At 45.4% G+C, this 23,026-nt stretch overlaps 1 protein-coding gene across 2 annotated transcripts; it reads left to right on the top strand.

Moving 5' to 3' along the window:
* Positions 1-382: 382 nt before the first annotated feature.
* On the top strand, positions 383-22,926 carry Haus7 (HAUS augmin like complex subunit 7). Of its 2 annotated transcripts, none has more exons than XM_006992487.4 (10): positions 383-796; positions 1,543-1,658; positions 3,844-3,911; positions 6,040-6,101; positions 11,286-11,377; positions 11,861-12,019; positions 12,156-12,252; positions 12,709-12,918; positions 13,922-14,036; positions 22,664-22,926. In XM_006992487.4, the coding sequence occupies exons 1-10, from the start codon at positions 680-682 to the stop codon at positions 22,732-22,734; spliced, it is 1,107 nt and encodes a 368-aa protein (XP_006992549.1). In that variant the 5' UTR covers positions 383-679; the 3' UTR covers positions 22,735-22,926. The 2 variants fall into 2 exon arrangements, with proteins under 2 accessions (XP_006992549.1, XP_076418722.1); XM_076562607.1 differs by lacking the exon at positions 22,664-22,926 and adding an exon at positions 13,542-13,616.
* Positions 22,927-23,026: the final 100 nt, after the last annotated feature.

Below are 23,026 nucleotides of genomic sequence, written 5' to 3' on the forward strand. Positions count from 1 at the left end.
GCCAGTGAGTGGCAGAGCCAGATTTGAATTTAAGAACCTTCTCTCAGACTTGGTATGCAAAGGAAACAAGATAGAACTCTGGGCCAGGAGATGTATTGCTCAGGCCTTGGTTCTTCCACCAAAGCTTGCCTTCCTCGTCAAGTCCCATTTACTACTGCCAAAGAGAACCCGAACAAGGCAGGAGCGCCACCTTATGGAAGAGCCTGACCTCTAGGACTTCTGCGCTTTTTTTTTTCCTTCTAAAGGAGCTAAGGAGCTACTCTGGCTTTGGTAAATCCTACTCGCTCAGTCTCGACGCCCCTCCTCTGCCCCGCCCCCTCCTCCTGCTTCCCCCCGCCCTCCTGCCTTCCCCCCACCTTCCCTCCCCGCCGCCTTCTCCCGAACTTCGGAACTTCCTCCTGCCCCGCCTTCAGCCCGCCTCTGTCCTGTCCTCGCCCTACCCAATTCGCTGCGCTCTGTCCCCTGAGGCGCGCGCAGACAGTGGACGATCTGCAGCCCAATAGGAAGGCTCAATGAGAAAGAGGGTGGGCTTCTGTCGCTCCAGTCTGACGGGTGGCCCCGCCCCTGCCGCGCGCAGGCTGGTGGGCGGGAAGACCCGAGAAACTAGTGTGCCGTTAGCAGTGCGGCTGCGGCCTGTAAATTTGGGGGCGTGAACCGGTTGTGGTTCAGAACGGAGAACATGGCGGAGAAGGGTGTGGCCACTGCCGCTGGCTGCGGCTCTGGTGACAGCTACTACGAAGATGTGAGTGATGACCGCGTGGTCAAGGAGGCTGTGGAGGTGTTCGAGAAGCTGAAGGTACTGTGAGCCAGGGACTCTAGGATAGGAGACCAGACAGGGCTCTGCCTCAGAGGGCCTTCTGGAGCTTCCTGTGAAAATTGACCACGCCACAGGGATCTACAGTAGTGGGTCCTGGCAGAGCCCTGGGGGCGACTTGTGGATCGTTTGTCTTACCTCGTCGGTGTTCTGGACCTTTGTTCATGCAGTCTCCATAGATTGAGGCTGAAAACTTGGAGCATATGAAGAAATGGATGTCGCAGGCCCCAATCTCACAGAGCTATAAGTGGGTGGAGTTGGGCTTGAGGGACAGCCAATACATTGCCTTGTGTTGGATCAGAGACTTAAGGTACATGCAACAGTGAGGAAGATGACTATAAAGTCAGGGAGCTATCCCAGGCCCATTGCCCCCTCTAACCTCCTTCCCATCTCCTGACTCAGCGATCACTTTCAGTCTCCCTCCACTGTCAGAATTAATATTAGTCTTGCTAACCCACTGTTAGGCATTTTCCTGGTTTTGTGACCATGGAGCATAGAGGGAACACACTTAAAAGTGGTGGGGCAGCAAAGTCACAGGGACTTGGGGTAAACATGGGAGGGACTTGAACTTTGGGCAAGACCAGGAGGTGCTTATGTCTGGCACCATGCTCTTGGTGGTGGGTAGTGTGTGTGGAAGGGTCAGGAAGCGGTCCTGAGCACAAACTGACAGAAATGCATTGCTACTCTACAATAACAGGCTCCTTCTGACTTTCCTTTTCCTTGCTTAGGGTGTAAATTGCCCCTTTCTTGAAGGTCTGTATATTACAGAGCCAAAGACAATTGTGGAACTGCTGTGTAAGCCCTCAAAGTACCGGTTGGACATACTGGAATGGATGTGTATACGGTAATGTCCTGTGTTCTTTCCCTTTCCATGCATGGGGTGTCTCCTGTGGGAGATGGGAATATGTCCTCTCAGAGGGTTTCATAACCCAGCCAGCTCTAGGAGAGCAGCTGGTTACTTAACAGTGCCAGGTACAGAGTCTTGACCAAGATGGTGGGGAGGTGGCCCTGGCAATACAAGATGAACTTTAATGAAAGCCCTGGGCTTTTGATTGTAATTGGGATTTGATATGGTCCATGTTTACTGAGTTGTGATTACTGTTGGCTTGGTGGGTACCTGATGATCAAGGAGGGACATTGTCCAGAAACCCAGTGACAGAAAACAGCCTCTTAGATTGTTCCTCTTCCTCACCCCAACTTGCAAAGAATCAGGTTTTTTCTTAGTATATCCTAGGGGTAGTGCTTCTTAGGCAGCCTCAGCCCTGTCTCTGCACCACCCCTGGGCAAGTATGGCTCCAGGGAAGAAAAAGTCAGTCGTGTTTAGTCACTGTCTTTTCCTACCACATTGGGTCAGCAGGCCCAGATACTGCCACCCAGGCCATACACATCACCAAGGTGATGACAATTGTAGATAGTCAAGCACTCTTTGCTGTCTGTGAGGTGCCTGCTTTACCTACAGCCGTAGCTCTTAGTTAAGGTGACTAGCTCCTTAGGCTGGTGAGGGGGCAAAAGTGTATTTCAAGGCTCCAGAGCCAAACCAGGGATGGAGCTCAGGGCTGGACGGGACTTTCCAATGAAATGGAAGTTGTTGGAGGACTTCTTCCTTACTGTCCTCTGTGGAACCAGTTCTACCCAGCTAGGAACTCTCTCAAGGCCTGATGCTTACTGAGGGCCTCATTGTTATGCTTATCTGTGTGCCTCCCTCAAGGCCAGGGCCACACAACCTAGTGATCAGAACCTTTTCACAGTAGGAGCCTTCAAGTGTCTTAAAGCAGAGCTCAGCAAGGCTTTTTCTATGATGGGCCAGACACTGCTCCAACTGTCTTGCCAGGGTAGCACAAAAGCAGCATAGACAGCATGAGCAGGAATGGATGGGGTGATGTAGCAATAAACTTAAAAAAAAAAACCAAACTGGGGGCCTATGTGTGGGCTCATCCCTCCTTTAAACTGTGTATTGGATTGGGGTTTTTGAAAAGTGTAAGATGAAGCAGAACTCAGTGGTGCACACCCTTAATCTGGGAGGCAGAGGTAGGTGGATCTCAGAGTTAGAGGCCAGACTGGTCTACATAGTGAGTTCCAGGACAGCCAGGGGTACGCAGAGAAACCCTGTTTTGAAAAACAAAAAACAAAAAAAGTGTAAAATGACCTCTTTGAAAAGAGTGTAGAGCCGGGCGATGGTGGCACACGCCTTTAACCCCAGCACTTAGGAGGCAGAGCCAAGTGGATTTCTGTGAGTTTGAGGCCAACCTGGTCTACAGAGTGAGATCCAGGACAGGCTCCAAAACTACACAGAAAAAACCCTGTCTCAAAAAACCAAAAACCAAAAAAAAAAAAAAAAAAAGAGAAGAGTGTAGCATTGGTGTTGACTAATAGTAGAGGTAATCATTGTTCCTTCATTATATACTCACTGGCCTCCTTTTTGTGTTGGTCATTGCCTAGGGATGTGTTAGGCTCCAAAAGTACCTAAGGGAAAGCCAGTTTCTGGCCCCAGCCAGCTTTCACTCCAAGAGAATAGAGTCCTGTGGAAGTGTAGGGCACATTGGCCAAGGAGGCCGAATGGTTCCTTGGAAGGCCTTATAATCAGAGCTGGCCAGGCTGAGAAGGAGTGAGCTGAAATGCTGACTGGTATGCCAGGGCTGAATGGGACCCAGTAGGTGCACATTCAGGCCAAATTGTTAGGTTCCAAAGTCTCCTGCAAATGGCCACACTCTTCCCTTCTTGTGCACCCATCAGTGTTCTGCCTGCATGAATGCTTGTAGGCCAGAAGAGGGCACCAGATCTCATTACCGGAGGTTGTAAGTCACTATGCCACTGATGGAAATTGAACTCTGGAAGAGCATCCAGTACTCTTAACTGCTGAGCCATCTCTCCAGCCCTACACACACCACTTTGTGTGTGTGTGAACCTTGAGTATTTCTGAGGGAAATTTTTCTCACTGGCATTTAGCATGTACAGGTAATTCTCTGTTTAGAGAGTAGGTATGGAGGGGTGGTGAGTCAGGCACCTGACAGACTGCTCTTTTCCCACAGGGTCTGTCCCTCCTTGCAGGACAAGTTCAGTTCACTGAAAGGAGCTGCAGTGGATGTGAAGATACAGGGTAGGTCTCTTTATGGGAATGTGGCATGTGATGATAAATTCTGGACAATTTTGAGCTTGGTCTTAGTGTCTCACTGAGTTGTAAAATTTCCAAATAGTACATAGGTCCACCATAGCAATGAGAGGTAGAAAGCATGGTTCTTTGTGATGTCATCAGAGGTCTGTCTTCACTGGTGTGTGTGTGTGTGTGTGTGTGTGTGTGTGTGTGTGCATATTCTGTCCACATGGTATTCCTATGAGTCCCTGATGGCTCTTTGATGTGATTCGCCTTGTAACCTTACTAGTTTGATGGTTTTTTTGATAGAAACTCTCTTTAACCTGATGGGAAAGTTAGATGAAAGTGAGCAAAAATGCCATTTGTGTAAGAGGGTAGTTTTTTTCCTTCCTTGTAGTATGGCCAAACATTGATAAAATTTAAAAAGGCTAAGCTTTCCATCAGCCTGTGTGTATTCTAAGCACTGCAGGGTGGGTGAGCTGGACTTGAGCCCCAAACTGTGCACCAACTGTCATTGCTAATCAGCTATCTGGGAAGAGTTGTCCTCTTGGATGTAGTAGGGTGTTGGGTCTCAGAACAACCAGGCCTTCATGCCATCATCCCTGTGTTTCCTGCTGTCAGGATTCCCCTCATAGGCTTGGAAGCAGTACTTGAGTTCTCTGGTGCATATGGGAAAGCCCTGGCCTGCAGGCTGCACTCATCCATCCATAGTTTGGACTTCACTAGATCCAGCCTCACTTCCCTCTTCGAAGATGAAGGCCTTTGTCTTGTTCACTTCCACAGAATGTGTTGAGTACTTGTCTGAGTGGAAGTTGAAGAAATGAGGACAAGGAGTGGTTAGTTCTCGAGTTTGGCTGACATGTGAGGCAGTGTTTGAGGTACTAGGGTACAGTAGTTAACTGTACCACCCTTGTGTAATTTAAATGTTAGATGATGGGTAGCACAGATGATGAACAAAGAAGGCTCTAAACTTCTCAGTGGTAGAGTGGTGAGAAGGGTTGTAAACTGCCAGTTAAAGGAAAGGTGACTTAGGGGGAGTTGGAAGAAGGGTGGTCTTATTATCAGAAGATGGCAGAAGGGAGGAACTGAGCCAGGCTGAGAGTAGGTATCCAAGGCAAGGGAACAGCAGATGTGGGCTATGCTTGGCAGCTTTGAGGAAGAGTGGGGAACAAAGATGGCTGGGGTGGAGGGGATAATGAGGTATAGGAAATCAGGAGGGGATAGGGATAGGTCCTGCTAGGCCTTATAGGCCGTGGAAGGCCATTGGCTTTTATTTCAAGAAAGGCTTTGTTTTCTATTGGGTTCATTGGGCTTCCTGGGGATACAGTAGTAAAAAATAAGAACACCCAGGCAGCAGCACAGCTCTTGCAGTGACTGAGGCAAGATACTGGGGAAGGGGTGGAAAGGTATGCTCAACAGGATTTGTTGAGAGGAGAAAGACAGGGTCAGAAGGATTTAAGGACTGTGGTTGAAGCAGGCTGCCTTGGGGGCACAGTGGCATCTGCAGAGTATTTCCAGGGCCACACAGATGCTCTGCCACTTCTTCCAGTGAATCTTTCATAGCATGTTCTATACAGGTTTGCACCTGCTCTGCTGTTGCTGAGGCATAGCCTGGCCTGTGAGGGGGTAAAGGTACTTCCCGAACATTGGTGCTGGCCTGACGCTTTCTGGCCTTTGTTTATATACTAGATGGCCATACAAAGATGTGCTGAAAACCCTGGAAGATGTGGCTAGGTGTTCCCTGTTCCTTGAGGGGCCTCAGACTCCTTACTTGTAAAATATAGCCTAGACTCACCTTCAAAATGGCATGTCAGGAGAATGGGCCATGAAAGACATTTGGGACATGGACAAATGTGAGCCATGGGTCCTTTTGCATTAACCTTATGAAGTCTCTAAAAGGGTGGCATATGGTCCATGTTGGAGGCCTTCTAATTTCTGATGGCTTCTTAGGCAACTGGCCATCTATATCTGATATACAGAATATAGTGAGTAACTCCCTCATTCACTTCCAGGTCTGGAAACACATCTAGAAAGAGAAGCCTTAGTATACTATATGCTCTAAGTTCTGGGATGTCTTGTATCCTACTCTTTTTGGGTGGGTGTCTGTAGTGACAAGGTCTTTGTATTCTAACAGAAATGGTGAAGCTAGGCTATGAACTGATGTTGTGTGCACCAGATGACCAGGATCTTCTGATGGTAAGAAAGGACCTTCTTCTGTTCCTGCAGAGGTTGTACATGCTTTTGTCCTGGGTTGGTGAGTGGATGGGAGAGGCCTCTGGCTCCAGAGCCTGCATGCTGGGCAAGACTACTTCTCTTGGCATTCCCAGGTTAAGCACGGCCAGAAATCTCTGTGGGAGATAGACAGAATGGGGAGGCCTGTAGTGGAGATGGAAATACAGGCACATATCTGGTTCATGATGACCAAAAGGACAGAGTGCAACCTGTTCTCACTTGATATGTCATACTTGGCTAGTATCATGGTAGGTAATATATAGTATCAAGATAGGTAGTATATTCCAGTAACTGTCACACCCATCCTGAGCAGACAGTGTTTTTTAGCTCCACTTGAGATCACATGATGGCAGAACTAGGCCTCCAAGTCATGACTGTGGCTCCCAAATCCTCATCTGAGGGTCCCTGTTTCACCTCATAGTTAAATCAGAGAAAGCCTACCCTATCCTTAAAATGTCTAAATTTCAAATAATTGTTTCCAGTTTTTTGACTATTGTGGATGATGGGGTTGTGGACAGTCTGTGTTTTTGTTTGATCCCCATTGTCATATCTCTTGGATATGTGCTAGATATGTAGTGATTCTGTGTTTTCAGTTTTGAGGAACTAATGAACCTTTTTTGGTGGGGCTGTACTTCATTGTGCTGTCGAGTCTCTCCAGTGAGGGTTTGTTTTTAAGTAGAGCAGGTTCACAGGGAATGTGAACAACAAGAACAGAGAATTCCCATCTCTTTCCTGCTATTGGCCCCATGTCAGCCTCCCTCACTGTGGGAACATTTGTTACCTCAGTAAGCTAACACTGATAAGTATAACTTTATCTCCCAATATCCAGTGGGCTATGCTTCTCTTATTCTGTTTTCTGGTTGAAGTTGTTATATGGTTCTTTTCTCTTTTGGTTCTTTGCTGATACTTCATGTTTTTGTTTCTTGTTCATAACTGCTTATTCAAGCATTTTTCTGATGGCTACTTAAAACTGTCAGTTCATTTGCCTTTCTGTAATCCCTGTATAGGCGTCTAATGAGCATCTTTTCTCACATAAGTTGAGGTCTCCATGTTTTTTCATGTGCTAGATGATTTTGGATTTTTTTCTGGACATGCTGGCTATTATTTGGATCTTGTTAAATTTAGTGGAGAGTAGAAACCCACGTGTTCCAGCAGACTCTAGGCTTGCTTTAGTTTATGCAGCCAGGTCCACCCCTCCTCTCTGCCCTGAACTTCCACTGTCAGCTCACCTTCTTCCCATTCATCCTGCATGTGCCACCCAGTGGTCAACCTGGGACCTGGGCCTGGCTTCACTCCTGGCTTAGTAACCAGTCAGCTGTGCACAGACAGGGCTGGCTCAGAATTTCTGAAACTGATTTGTGGAGTCGTTTTCCCCATCTCTTTCCTCTATGCCATATCTCCAAGGCTTTCAGTTCCCCAGGAAAGGCCTTTTCTATCCTCTAGCTACAAGTCATTTGCATGACTGATTCAATAGCAAAAGGGCAGAGAGGAAAAGCTAGTAAGAGACTCATGGAAAGATGCTTTTTATCACTGATCACAAGAGCAATGAAAATTAGAACTGCAATGGCATGCTCCACTCATACCATGATGTCTAGAGTTAGAAGGAAAATAATACAGGCTGACAGGGATGGGGAGATAGGAACCCTCATACATTGCTAGTAGAAACACAAAATAGTGCAGCTACTGTAGAAGATAGTTAACACATGTGTACCAGAATTCACTGTGAATGTTCATAGATGTGTCTTAGTGGCTCAGAAATAGGAATACCCCCAATACCCATCAACTGGTGAGATAATTTTTTTAAAAGAAGATGTTACAGCTACATGTGACAATGTAGATGATCTTTGAGGATGTTTATGCTAAGTGAAAAGCAGTCAGATAATAAAAGGTAATATAAGTTTATAATAAAAGGTCACATATTGCAAGATTCATTGAATGTAGACTGTTCAAAAGAGGTGAATCCACAAAGAAAGATAGGTGCATAGTCATTGCTAGGGACTGGTCAATAAGAAGAAAAAATAAGAAATGACTTTTAGTTTAGCGTTTGTTTTGGGGGTTCTAGAGATGTTTCTAAAATGTGACTATGGTGATGGAAAGATGGTTCAGTGGTTTGAGTACTTGCTGCTCTTCCAAGGGATAGGGTTAGAGTCCTAGCCTCCACATGATGGCTCACAACCACTTGTAATTCCATTGTAGCCCTTGAAACTGGAATTGGGTGCTTCACACATGTAGCACACAGATATGCATGCAGGCAAAACAGCCAGACACATCATAAGTAAGTAAATTTTTAAAAATTGACTATGATGATGGCTACTTGGCTCTTTGACTATCCTAACAATCACTGTACTATACACTTTAAAATTCATGGACTGAATTAAATTTTAACAAATAAACAAAAAACAGTGTAGCCTAATGAAAAAAGAACATCTAGGAGAACAGCAAGTCAAAGGACCAGGGGTGGGTGGTCTGTGCTTGATGTGTTCAGACAACTGTTAGAAGGCTGATTAGGTTAGAGCAGAATGAAAACAAGGGAAGGAGCTAGAACAAATTGGGAAGATATGATGGCCTTTGTAGGCCAGAGAAGGGTTTAGTGTGTATAGGGTGGTGGCCTAGGGAACTTGGAACTGAGGAATGGGGGTTTCTATTTAGTCCGACAGTAACAGCTATGGCTAATGTGTGAAGATGGAGTGGGTAGAGTGGACCTTGAGGGACCTGTTGTCAGGTTACAGCAGTGGCCAGGCATGTGAAATGATAGCTTGAATGGCAGTGGGAAAGGGGAGGAGTGGCTGGATTCAGCCAGACCCACTGGGTTTGCTGATATAGTAAGGTAGAGGCAGGGACAAGACCCAACAGTCATACTCTGGGAAGGTCTGAAGAATGAATTCACAAAGACTCATACTTTGCCATATCTCCAGATCATCCCAGAGTGTGATTTTTGGTTCTTGCCCTTTGCTGGGAGGCAGAGAAGAGACAGATAGGGTATAGTATAGTGATGGGTTTTGGTAAGGTGGCCACAGACCAGCCTGCTGGAGGCTAACCCTAGGGTCTTGTAAGGGCTGGATCCTGGTCATCCAGAAGGGTTGTTTGTAGCAGGAATTTTAAAAGTTCTTATTAATAAAATCAAACCTGAGGCTAGTTATTGGGGTCAATGCTGGAAGATCAGAGAGACAGAACAAGCCACAGCTATCTCACCTTGCCATTTCCTCAGCTGGTCCTGTTTCCCCAGACTGGAAGCTTCTGCGTCCTCATCCCAATGGCTCTCACCTGAACTGCTGCTTAAAAGCCTCAATGCTTAACCAGCCACATGCTTAACCAGCCAAATCTTCTAGTTTCTGGTCCTCACGCCTTATATATCTTTCTGTTTTCTACCACCACTCCCTGGGATTAAAGGCTGGCTTTCTGGGATTAAAGGTGTGTGTCACCATGCTTAGCCATTTCCAATGTGGCCTTGAACTCACAGAGATCCAGAGGGCTTTCTATCTCTGGAATGCTAGGATTAAAGGTGTGAGTGCCACCATTTTCTAGCCTTTGTATCTAGTGGCTGTCTGTTCTCTGACCCCAGATAAATTTATTAGAGTACACAATATTTTGGGGAACACAATACCACCACATTTCCTCTCTTTTTGTCTAAAATTAAAAAAGCTTATAACTAATACAAGAAAAACTAATAAGTATATACAATATATACAGACAAAATTACATTAATGATGTCTAGTCCATTAACATTTGACAGATTCAGACAAAAAACTCCATTATATATATTAACAATGTCCAGTCCAGTAACATCTGATAAACTCAGACCAAAACATTTTCATTACTTATCTTATTTAAAACAAGTAGTTCCTTTTTAAAAGTAGATTCCATAATCTCTCTTTTTATCTTATCATATCCAGTTGTTTGTGGCTTTAGAGAGCTCATAGGGAGACATGGACCAGGACTACATGGGGGAAGTCTGTGATGATGAAGCTAAGCAGGCTACACAACCATTCGAGGGCATTTGACAGTGGGAGGTAATGGAGCCAGCTTTCTTCTAAGTGGGAATGATAGGCTCAGTGTCCCAGGCCACTGACCAAATGACAGCCACACTTGTGTTTTTGTCTGGGCTGTCTCCAATTTAAGCAGTGTACTATCTTTTGCCTCATACTGCTCTTGCAGGTGTGTTTCTTCGGCAAATGGGGAGACTGAGTCAACAAAAAAATAAAAATGTCTCAGAAGCCAGTGTCAGGTTGAAGACATGAGTTGGGGGCGTTGGAGTGGGTCTTGCTAACTCACTCTTGGAGGTGGCAGTGAATCTTGGAACTGTGCTCCCCCTGAGACTACTCCTCACCAGGGGCTGTTTGGCCCTTTCCCTTCAGCATCTGCATTCACTACTGGCTTTCAGTTCTTGTTTTTGTTGAAGGGGATTTTGTAAGGCTGGTAATAGTGATCGAGTGACTCTTTGATTATTTTTCCTCAGAACAGTGTGTGCCAGGCCAGGGTGGTAAGAAGGTACACTTAAGGGATAGGCCTTGCTTGGTTCTTGTTTTCACAGGAATTTGTGGAACGGTCATGGCCTCTAAGAGAGTGCCTGCTCCTAGGGAATCATTGACTTTCTAGAAGAAGGCAAGCCTTAGACTCTTCACTGGGTAGCTCCCTGCATCACCTGGGCAGATAGGCAGGTAGGAGACCTGGTCAGCCCTGCATGAGTTGCTGCACAGAAGCCTGTAGCCTTCCTGATGGAAAGTCTAGGCCCCTGCTGGAGAACAGGCCACTTCTAGGCCTCATGCTGTGCCTGTTGGCCTCTGCCATTCTTGGCCAGGGTGGATTGGCTGAGGATACCAGATGTTTACTTGGAGGTGTCCCTGATGAATAGGCCACCACCAGATTCCTGTGAGCTCTATTCTGCTTTAGTAGGCTCTGCTGCATGCTACCCACCCATTGAATAAGCCTTCCTCTCTGGCTTTGTGACAAACTCACAGTGTAATATGTTTTGACATGCTGAGCCAGTTCAAGAGGCTACCAGCAAGGGTCAGGGACAGGGAAGAGGAACTGTCTGGCCAGGCCTCTTGCCATTGGCCACAACAAGGGCAGCATAGGATTGGGCACCTGGAACAACTGTCTAGGCCCGGCCTGGGTCTAGTGGCAAATGTGTGTGACTTTCCCTGCCAGGGCCGCAAGTGTCCCCAGAAGCAGCTGCAGTTCATGGACCAGTTGCTGGATATGATGAGGAGCCTGGCCACTGGATGCTCCAGTAATTCTAGGTAAAGGTGTCAGTGACACAGGCAGGTGACCTTGACAGCTAGTCTTGGTCTTAGATATGGAGATGGTAGGGTGGTGAGGGAATGTATCTTCATCTGGGGTCTCTCTGTCCCCCTATGGTGACAGTAGCCACATAATTGGTCCATGAATTATAGGACTGATAAATTGCGACAGCTCCCCCTAGTCACTGTCTTGGGTGTTGGGCTGGCTGGACAGAGGTCAGGCAGTGGCCCAGCAAAGGGTAGCTGTGTCTCTAGGATATTGGGTCATGACCTGAGATCCCTGCACTGTAGACCTTGGGGGAACTAATCTATATATATAGGAGGGGAATTAACACCTGGATGTCTGCAGGTATGAGGACATCAGAGAGGTCAAAGCAAGCAGAGGCTGGGAGGGTTGTAGGCAGTGGAGCTCCCCATTTTGGGACTGCTGCACCAGTGCTTCTGCTGATAACAGTATACTCAGTGTCTGTCCTGTTTTTGCAGCCTGAAGGAACACCTTGAAGACACCACAGAGAAGAATGAGGCATTGCTGGGGGAGCTCTTCTCCAGCCCCAACCTGTGGGCGATCTTGAAGCCTGAGAATGACCCATGGCCCCTGGACATGCAATCCTCTCTCAATAAGCAATGTGATGACCTGCCAAAGTAGGTCTCCAGGAGGGCTCTACCTAGTATCACCCCAACTTGCTTCTGTTCACTAAGGCAGACTTTACAGTGGTCTATTGCCTACAGCAGCAGTAGCAGAGAGCTGACAGTGTTCCTCCCTTTTTTTCCCCTGCAGGGCTGGCCCCTCTGCCAAGTCAGAGGGAGAAAAAGTGGCAGATCTGGCCAGGCAGCTGCAGGAGAGTGCTACTAATCTTCAGACACTCCGAGACCAGGTGAAGGGCACCAGCTCTGGGGACTTTGGGACTTGGGGAACAGGCCCTGCTGAGTTCTAGGGCAAGTGGTGTCCCCTTCAGCATGGTGTGCTGTGAGGCTTCAGTGAGATGCCACAAGAGTATGGAGGTAGGTGCTGAGGGTCCTAGCATGAAAGGAAAGAATGTATTTCAGATGGCAGCTGTGCACTAGGCCTGAATGTACACCTTCACATGTCTTCTCAAGTTCAGCCCTACTGGCATCTGTTAGCCAGGCTAGATATTTAGCTATGAAGATTGAGGCCTGTGCAAACATTAGCCTCAGAGTTGAGGCTCCATTCACACTCTATCTCCTCCTTTATGGAGACTTTCTTCTTTGTCAGTGTGCTATGTTATGTCAATTTGTGTTATGTAGGCTGGCATCAGCCCAGGCTGGCTAGGCAGGGCAGCCTCAATTGACTGTTACCCTTGGTTTTGCAGTGCTTTGCACATCGTAAAGCTGGGACTGATACTAGTACCATAGACCAGAAGCTTCGTCTGGTCGTCTCCGACTTCTACCAGCTCATCTTGGCCTTCCTGCAAGTCTATGATGATGAGCTGGGAGAGTGCTGCCAGCGCCCACTACCCAGCCTGCACCCAAGTGGGCCCATCATCCAAGCTGTCTATCAGACTCTGGCTTCCTGTGGCCAAGTAAGACACCTCCATATCTCTGTGCTGCCCAGCATGTCAAGAGCACATGCCCACTAGGCTTGAGCTCAGGACCTTGGCAGCCTCTGATGTCAGGTGTAGGGCCTGGGAAAGAGCTTGAGAGGACTTGGCCTGGGCTTCTCAACCAATCATATGGTAGTACTCTGGGTCTTGGGACCTTTGTCAGGTGAGGACAACATTTCTGGTACCTTGGGAAGGTGATGAGAGCTGATGTGGACACTGTCTCCAAGAGACGCCCCCTGACTTAGGAGATTTCCATTCTTACCTCTTGTACCCCTAGGGAGGTACATGCATTGCCTGCATTGGGTTCTACTTGACTCAGTATGGTGTCCTGGTCCTGGTTTCTATGCTTGTGTTGTTTTCACATGCCCACAGATGCCGTGCTACCTCTGATCTTGTGTCTGACTGAGTACTAGGCCAGACAGACAAACAAGATAGGAGGCAGTTGGGTATGTGGCTAAGCCATTGAGTGAATGTGACTTGCTTGACTCTCCTGTATTTCAGGTTCTCAGAGGCCAGGCTTAGCAGATGGACTTAATTCTCATTACTGTAGTTGCAATGTGTACAACTGACTTTGGCTCACAGTGCCCTGATGCTGATTTTAGGTTATGACAAGAAAACCCAAGACTTCCCAACCTCTCATGAGACTCTCCCAATAGTGGGAAGCTTTCATCACAGAGGTACTATTTGGTAGGACGTTTCTTTTCCCACCCTGCCATTTGCTTTGCTCAGGCTGGCACAGCATGCAGTGAATGCTAACATGTTACTAAGAACTGAGGGCTGTGAGAGTAATGTAATAGTGTGGAGTCACCACTGAGCCAGGAAGGAGGAGACTTAGGTTTGAAGGGCAACTCTCCACCTGAGAGTTCTCTTTCTGTTGGCTGTCTTTTGGGGCTTCAGTATAAGCTTGGGTTGGAAGCAACAGATGTCATCTCTAGGTCAGACTAGCCTCACTGATGCCTGCATGTCTTCTCCGTCTTGGCAGTTGTTGAGAGCAGTCATGGAGATTGCAGACACTTCTGCTGAAGCTATGGAAGCAGCAAGGAGGCAGCAAGGAGAACCGAACTGTTGGGGCAGCAACAACTCTGGGATAAGCCTAGGTAAGTGCCTGGGGCTGAGGGGCAGTTGTTCCTGCCTACTTAACCCAAGTATGCTCCATGGCAGGGCCACTTCTTTCTGTACCAGGCCAGTCCTTAGGAGACTGGATGCTTAGTTTTTTATTTTAATGCTTGTTTTCTTTCTCTTGGAAAAAATGCTTTCAGAATTCCTGACAGGAAATTGGAATAACTCAGAGATGTGTAGAGGTAAAACTAAAAGAAATGAACCACAGTCAGATAACCACAGGTCCTGGGTATGAGAATTTTCATCCGTTTCTTGCTATTCTTTAACCTATTTTCATTTTCTTTCTTTTTATATTATTGCTATTAGATAGGAGTAAAGTTGTATCTGAATTTAATTTTAATTATACCCTTCCTCCCTAAGTTTGTTTTGTTTTTGTACTTTTTTTTGAGGCAAGTTCTTTCTATATAGTCCAGGTAATTCTCTTGCCTCAGCCTTCTGAGTACTGAGATGAAAGGCCTGCAATACCATGCCTGGTCCTCCATTAATGAATGTGGCTGTGTTTCAGTAAAATTTCATCTATGAAAATAGGCAGTCAATCTTGGTTTGTTGATCCTGCTATATAGTGCTACATCTTACCCCATGTCTTTGAGTTTCTATTGCTATGATAAAACATTATGACTGTAAGTAACTTGGGGAGGAAAGGGTTTATTTTATCTTTTTTTTTATTAAAATTTTTTTTCTTTCCTTTTACATACCAACCCCTGTTCTGCCTCCAAGATTCTCCCGCTCCCCCACAACACCTACCCCCATTACACTCCCATCCCTTCCCCATAGAGGGCAAGGCCTCCCTTGGGTAGTCAGCACAGGCTGGCATACCAAGTTGGGGCCAGACCTAGCCCTTCCTCCTTGCATCACAGCTGAGTAAGGCATCGCACCATAGGGAATGGGCTCTAAAATCCAGTTCCTGTACCCGGGATAAGTCCTGGTCCCCATTGCCAGGGAACCCACAGGCACGTCAAGCCAGGGAACTTTCACCCACATTCAGAGGATCTAGTTCGGTCCCATGCAGATTCCCCAGCTGTCAGTCCAGAGTCCATGAGCTCCCACTAGCTTGGGTCACCTATCTCTATGGATTTTCTCATCATGTTCTTGTCCCCACTCGCTCTTATAATCCTTCCTCCCTCTCTTCAACTAAACTCCAGGAGCTTGGCCAAGTGCTTGGCTGTGGGTCTCTGCATCTGCTCCCATCAGTCACTGGATGTAGGTTCTATGATGACAATTAAGGTAGTCACCAATCCGAGTACAGGGGAAGGCTAGTTCACGCACCCTCTCCACCACTTCTATTAGTCTTAGCATTTTATCTTATAGTTTCACACCACTGTCAGAGAACTGTGGGAAGTCAGGGCAGGAACTCAAGACAGGAACCTGGAGGCAGGAACTGATGCAGAGGCCATGGAGATATAATGCTTACAGGTTTAGTTAGCCTGCTTTCTTATAGTACCCAGGACCACCAGCCCAGGGGTAGTACCACCTATAGTGAACTGGGCCCACATCAATCATCAATCCATTTGGTGGGGTCATTTTCTCAATAGAGGTTCCAAACTTCCCAAATGACTCTAGTTTGTGTCAAGTTGACATAAAACTAGCCAGCACATGCTGCTCTAAGTCTTCATCCCACTCTTTCCGGACTTAAGGACTTGTTTCATTTGAGGGTTTTTTTTGTTTATTTGTTTGTTTTTGAGAGAAGGCCTGACATTGTAGCTCATGTTCACCTAGAATTTACTATATAGCTTAGGCTGGCCTCAGACTCACAAGCAATCCACCTGTTTCAGCCTCCTGAGTGTTGGGATGAAAAACATCAGCCTCCATACCCAGTCAATTTGAGATTTTTACAGATACCACGGCTCTGAGAATTTTTGAACATATCTCCCTGTGTAGACATGTGCCAGTTTCTCCAAGATGTCTTCCTGGGAGTAGTGTTACTCCATCCTGCCACATTGCCCGCTCCCCATTTGATGTCCCATAGCTGCACATCCCCATCAGCACCAGCCATGACTTGGCTTGGTAGCTGATGATATGTAGGACACGTGTAACAGCATTTTGCTGCATGTTTATTCTGTATCTTAGTGAGTACTTACAGAGTTGCACATTTGCATACATTTATTGATCATTTAAGCTTTCCTTTTTGTGAAATGCCTGTTGAAGTCTCACTTGTAAAAACTTGTTGTTTTCTCATTGATTTATAGCTTGTTTTATATATGGTACATAGAGGTCTTTGAATGCTCTGTGTAGGATGCATATCTTCCTCCACAATGTGACTTATCTTTTCATAACTTGTGTGTGGTCATTTGCACAATTTGCATGTAGTCAGATGTAGCCATAATTCCTTTATGGAAAGCATCTTTTGTATTTATTGTAGATAGCATTCCTACTCTGACAAGGAGTAGGCTTTATAGCATTCACTTCTGTGGTTAGGTTAGTAATCTTCCCAGATTATAGCATGAGATGGGAGTACAGTTTCATTCTATTCTATATAAATACACATCTGTCCCAGTAGCACTTAATGGAAATGCACTCTTTTCCCCATTGGTCTATAAACCCATCACTTCTGTTAGTCATCAAATATTAGTACTACATGTGTGAGTCTCTGACCTCTCTATTCTAGTCTGTTTCTCTTTTTTTCTGCCTTTGCACTGTAGAGATAAGAAAACAAATGACAAAAAATAAACCCATAAGGTAAAAATAGTTTTTCTTTTTCTCTTCTCCCTTCACTGGAGCTTAAATCTAGGCTTTATATATGCTGTACAAATGAGTTGCACCTAAGCCCTATTTTATTTTCGAGACAGAGTTTCTCTGTGTAGCCTAGGCTGTCCTAGAACTCTCTCTGTAGACCAGGCTGACTTTGAACTCATAGAAATCCTCCTTCCTCTGCCTGCCGAGTGATGGGATTAAAGATGTGAGCCACAGTGCCCGGCTTATAAACCCTATTTTAGGGCTGGAGAGATGGCTCAGAGGTTGAGAGCACTGGCTGTTCTTCCAGAGGTCATGAGTTCAATTCCTAGCAACCACATGGTGGCTCACAACCATCTGTAATGAGATCTGGTGCCCTCTTCTGACCTGCAAGTGTATATGCAGACAGAACACTGTATACATAATAAATAAATAAATCTTTAAAAAAAAATAAACCCTATTTTAATAGCAGCTTTACTGAACTATAATCCACATAACATAAAATTCACTCTTTCAGCAGTGAACAATCTAGTTTTTTTTAAAAGGATACTCATACAGTTCATACAGTTGCACAACCATCATGGCTAAGTCTGGAATATTTTTTAAATATTTATTTATTTATTTTTATTTTATGTATATGGATGTTTTGTCTGCATGTATATTTGTGTACAATGTGGATGCAGTGCCTACTGAGGCCATCAAATCCCCAGTAACTAGGGTTATAGACAATTGTGAGCTGTCTTGTAGGTGCTGGGAATTAAACCCAGGCCCTCTGGAAGAGCAACAAGTGCTTTTAACCTCTGAGCCATCTCTCTAGCTCCTAGAATATTTTTATTATCCCCAAAAGAATTACTGTACCAGAAGCTGGATGTAATGACATACACCTTTAAATCCCAGCACTTGTGAGGCAGAGGTAGGTGGATTTCTGTGACTTCAAGGTTAGCTTGGTCTACATAGTGAGTTTTAGGAGAGCTGGAGCTACATAAAATGAGACCCTGTCTCAAAGAAAAAAAAAGAAAGGAAAAAAATTAGCAATCTCTCTTCCGTTTTTCCCCAAACTCCAGCCCATGACAAACACTGATCTACTGTCTTTTTCTATAGCCTTGTCTTTTCTGGACATTTTTCTTATAATGGAATTGAACAGTGTGTGACCTTTTGCCTGCCCTTTTTCACAGAGCACAATTGTTTCAAGGTTCATCCATGTGCTGCATTCTTTTGTATGGTTGCTGTATGGCTATAATTAATATGTAAAATATTTTTGTTTATTCATCTATCAAGAGACATACAGGTTGTTCCTTCATTTTAACTGTTATGAATAATGCTGCTAGATTTTTTTTTTGTTTGAACATGTTTTTGATTCTCTTGGGTCTAAAGCAGAATTGCTGGGTCATATAAATGTTTTCTAAAATATTCATTTTCTCACCACTTGCCTTTAGGATTATAGCTAATGACCTAAAACACTCTGGTGCCAAGTTAATTTCAATAGTACACAAAAGTTGTGCTTTAATAGAATTTCTTTGTCCTTTCACAAGTTATTTTTAAATTTAGATTGAAGTTTCATGTATTCTATGCCCATCAACATAGATTTATAATTACTGATTCATGCAATTGCATTCAAAATTAGAAGAAAATTACAAACAAAAATATATTTATGTTAGTTGTCATTTGTCTGTCTTTTTACTTTTATTGGTGTTTGTTTTGTTTAAGACAAAGTCTTACTCTATAGCCTTAGATGGTCTGAAATTCACTATACTGATGAGGTTGGCCTCAAATATCCAGCAAATCTCCTGCCTCTGCCTCCCAAGTGCTAGAATTCCAGATATGAATCACAGACCTGACTTTCAAGTTCCTTATTGATGTAGGCTGATAATCACTATCTAGTGATTTTTAGATGATGTTCATACTTTGTAGGGAAGGTCCACCAGTGACAAATTCCCTCAGTTTTTGTTGATCTTAGAATACCTTCTTTACTTTCTCCTTCATTAAAAAATTCAATGTAATATTTTTATTCTCTGAGAATATTAGACATGTATTTTGATCATATCCAATCCTCACTCTTACCCTTAATGTCTTCCAGATTCATCCCTACTCTTCTCCTAACTTAATGTCCACTTCAAAAATAAATCCCACCAAGGCTAATTTGTGCTGTGCATATATATATACTTTTGGGTGTGGGGCCATTCACTGGAGCATGGTTGACCTACCGGGGGGCATATTTTTTAAAGAAAACTGCCTAGCATTACTCTAACATCTATCAGCTGTCAATAGCTCCATCACTAGGGGTGGGGGCTTGTGAGCTACTCCAGCTTCATGCTAGAATGTCAACAGGCTTGAGTTTGTGTAAGCAATCACAGCCACTGTGAGTCATGAGTGCATCATCCCTGTCATGTTCAGAAGACACTGTTTTGCTTGAGTACTTCCTAACCTCTGGCTCTTACAGTCTTTCCACCTCCTTTTCCTTGATGTTTTGATTTTCCATTTGTGAGTTAGCACTCCACAGCACTTTGACTAGTTGTGAGTTTCTGTTTTAACCACCATCCACTGCACAAAAATGTTTTCAGAGGCATCTGATTTTCTCCTTCATTTTTGAAGGATCATTTGGCCCTTTGCTCTTGGATGGCAGTTCTTCCATACTTTGACTGTATCATCCCACTGTCATTTGGCCTTCATAGCTTCTGATATGAAACCAACTTGTATTCTTGTTAAAGACTCTTGTATGTAATAGGTCTCTTCACTTCCTTTTGGTTTTCTGCTTGTTTCTGGCTTTTGGCATTTCGGTCATGTCTTCGTGTGAACTCCTGTAGGTTTAACACCCATTTTGGAGGTCTTGACTTTCTAGATTCTTGTTGTTCACCAACAGCTAAGCAGTTGACAGCGTTTCCTTCTTTTCCACTTCTTGTTGGCTCAGAGTCTCAGGATCAGCCAGGAGGAGGACTCAGAGCCTTCTTTGGATTCTCCTGGGCATTTTCACAGTGCTGGGCTTTTTCGGTCCTTTTAGGCACCCTGTGGACTGTTCACCCCCAAGCCTTTATTTCCCAGCCTTTCCTTCCAAGCGTTTTGATTAGTGTATTATTTTTCTCAACTGTTTCAGTGAGCAGAAAGTAAAGCACTTGACTATAACTATTTTTACTGATTTTTCCTCAAGTAGTGGCCTTAGATCATAGCCTTTATGCCATCTCTTTGGAGACTTTTCCCTACCTGTACTAGAGAAAGGGTCTCACTAAATTTCTCAGGCTGGCCTTGAACTTGTGATACTCCTTCCTCATCTTCTCCAGTAGCTGGCACTATAGGCTTGTACAACCAGGCCCTGCTTGTGATTCTCTATGACTGCTGACCTTATTTCTATGTTCTGCCCTGGTACACACCTGCCACATGTAAATAGACACTTGGGAGTCTCTTCTTATTTACTGAGCTGCAAGAGGATCCTCCATCTTAAAATGTATTATAGTATATGTATGTATATGTATAAATGTATTTACCCTAGTCACCAGTGTCACTGTGGCTCTTACTACAGTCCATATAATTACTATTAGTAAATTGTTCATAATCTATGCTATCATTACTGCAATAATGATCATTAATAGCCTTAACAGTATGCCCGCTCACTGGTGAGTAGGGCATGCTATCACTGGTAGCAAGCTTGGCGGTAGGAGCTAGGCACTCCCACCCCATGCTTTGGTTCCCAGTGGCCTCAGTGATGTGGAGATGGTGAGTAGAGCAGGGATGGGCTCCTGACTCAGCTCTTGCCAGTACAGATTCCTGATTTGCTTTGAGACAAATTCTTGGGCACTAGACATGCCCAGAGAAAAGGACCAGTATCAAATCCACTCCAAAGCCACTTTAACCTTTGACTGCCTGTTTTCTACCTGGTCCATTATGGGTTTTGGCCTTTATGAGAAACTACCTTCCCCTTACTTGGGAGGGGTCTGCTTCTGTGTCATTTTCCCTTTCACTGATCTGGATGCTGTAGCTGAGTCCTGTTGGTGACATGTCCTGGAGTATCAAATAAGAAGCTCATGTGAAAGGCTCTGTGCCTTCTGGCTTATGGCATTGTGTGAATGGGTGACTGTAACAATACCAACATATTTAGAGGACAAAGTGACCCTGCCAGAGCTGAGAATGGGAGAGGACACAAATGACAAGAACGATTAACAGGTGTGGAAGAGAGACAGCAAAAGGGAACAAATTGTCAGGCCTACAGAACAGCCGAGTGACAACAGCCCAAGGGAGTAGTGGGGCCCGATGCTGTGATGGTGGAGCTAACCAACTGACCACTGTGATCTTAAGGCCTAGCAGCTGCCCCAGAAAAGCAGCACTCTATAGAGAACACATAGGTGACTTGGTCTCCTGTGGAGAAAACAATGGCAGTGAAAAGCAAATCAGCTTCTGATATGAAGTCTGCTTCCTTGCTTCTGAGGCTTCATATGATGAGGGCTGGCCTTACTGCTTCTTCCTGAAGCCAAATCATCCTGTCAACCATCCCTGCTCTCCATGGAACTCTTCTTCATGACCCTTTCACAGGAAAAAAAAATCTCTGAATCTCTGACCAGCATGGTGGGGAGTACTTTTTACCCAGGCTCCACATCTTAACACCAGAGGCGCTCCAGGGTAGGGCAGGGTAGGGTACAGAGGACCAGTATAATGAAGAGAGAAGACCTGCATATACAGGAAATTGTGCTTGGAGAACTTTCAAACAATGTGACAGGCAATGTGCCTGGATAACTGAAAGCCCAGGTGAGACGAAAGACCAGAAGACACATAAGGCAGTGAGTCTCTAGGAACAGAGAAGTGAGATGGTAGAGTAAGTACAAGCTACAGGACATAGAAACTGGATCCACAGAAACAGAAATGAAGCAGGTGGGGCTCCTCATTTCAAGTCCAGAGCAGGGGGGAACCCAAAGGACTCAGTCCAGAACCCACCCTGATATAGGCCAAAACTTCAAGAGACTAATCCAGTATGTGGTCTCAGGAGCACACCTGGAGGCCGAGAACTGTTGAAGTCCACCTGTGAGGGTAAAGCAGGCTTTCCACCAGGATAGGGTGAGGCCAAGGGTCTAGAATCTGGCCACACTCCAGGGATTGATAAAGGCAAATGCCACAAAGGAAGGGCAAGGCAGAACCCAGCAAAGTGCCATCTGCAAAGGGACACAGTTTGCCACAGGGAAGCTCTCCAACTAGGATACCACTGGAAATACAGCAAACGGGGAAGGATCCTTATGGTGCTGTTCAGGGTGGGCATGCTCCCATGAGTCCTAAGCTCCAGAGCTATGCTTGTGAGGGGAAACATGACAAATTGGGGCTATCACTGTACTCATGTCACTGTTGATAACCTTGACATGTAAAAGGCAAAGTATAGCTAACAGTGGGATTGTGGAAGATTGTGGAAGAGAGGGGACAGGCAGCATGGGTTATGAGCCTTCTTTTTCCTCATGAGAAGACAGAGAGGGTAATCAAACTGGTAGGAAAAGCAATAGATCTGTTTTTGCCTTAGAGCAGTTCTGTGTTGCTGGTTTTGTTACTGTGTGCATATACTGGTATCTGATTAAAACAACTCACCATCAAAACCAGAGCAACTCCTGGGCTTTGAGGTGGCCTGGCCTGAGCCTTGACACTGTCCTAGTCAGTGTGACTCAGTCCGAGACCCCTAAGCTGCAGACTTACCACCAGTCAAGGGTCTCCCATAGCAGTTCCCTGATCCGTGTTTCTGGGTCATGGTAGAAGTTGGACCCCCAAGCTCCAAGCCCCTTAAAGACCAGGTGGGAGTAGTCCCATTACCACCTACCTGGTCATGCCCAGGGAGAGCCTGAGCAGAATAGGGAGGACAGGGGCTCTGGTAGGAAGACGGGGGAGTCTTGTATGGACTGCCAGCTTCTGCCTCTTTCAAGCTTGCAAGCCTTGAACTCACTTTGCTGTTTGTGTTTCTTTTTCTGTATAGCTGCCAGGATTGATGAAGTAACACAGAAGTACAAGATCCTCACTGACAGATTGCACAGAGACACAAGATAACGTGAGGGTAGAAGGCCCTCCCTGGAGCTATCAGGAGGGACGACAGTTCCAATCCTGTTCATGGCCTGCATGGATTTCCACTTGCTTGGTATCTGCAATTTGGAGGAAAGGAGGAAGAAGGAGGTAGAGAAGGCAGGCAGAGATGGGTAGGACAGGGGAGCTAGAAATAAAAGAAACCTCATACTCTGAGAAGTTGCCTTTGACTACTGTTTGTTTCTGCTTATGACACTCTTCCCCTCTGGCCTGCGATGCTCAGCCTCTCTTCTTGTCCTCATCCCTGCTATTCTAGGTT

Source organism: Peromyscus maniculatus, chromosome X (genome assembly GCF_049852395.1).
Source record: "Peromyscus maniculatus bairdii isolate BWxNUB_F1_BW_parent chromosome X, HU_Pman_BW_mat_3.1, whole genome shotgun sequence".
NCBI lineage: Eukaryota > Metazoa > Chordata > Mammalia > Rodentia > Cricetidae > Peromyscus > Peromyscus maniculatus.

What these genes read in the sequence shown, in the direction of transcription:
- Haus7 (XM_006992487.4), top strand. Translation starts at nt 680, where the DNA reads ATGGCGGAGAAGGGTGTGGCCACTGCCGCTGGCTGCGGCTCTGGTGAC. An exon ending in GGATGCTCCAGTAATTCTAG is followed by an intron (nt 11,378 to 11,860) that starts GTAAAGGTGTCA and finishes CTGTTTTTGCAG; the next exon opens with CCTGAAGGAACACCTTGAAG. An exon ending in TTCAGACACTCCGAGACCAG is followed by an intron (nt 12,253 to 12,708) that starts GTGAAGGGCACC and finishes TTGGTTTTGCAG; the next exon opens with TGCTTTGCACATCGTAAAGC.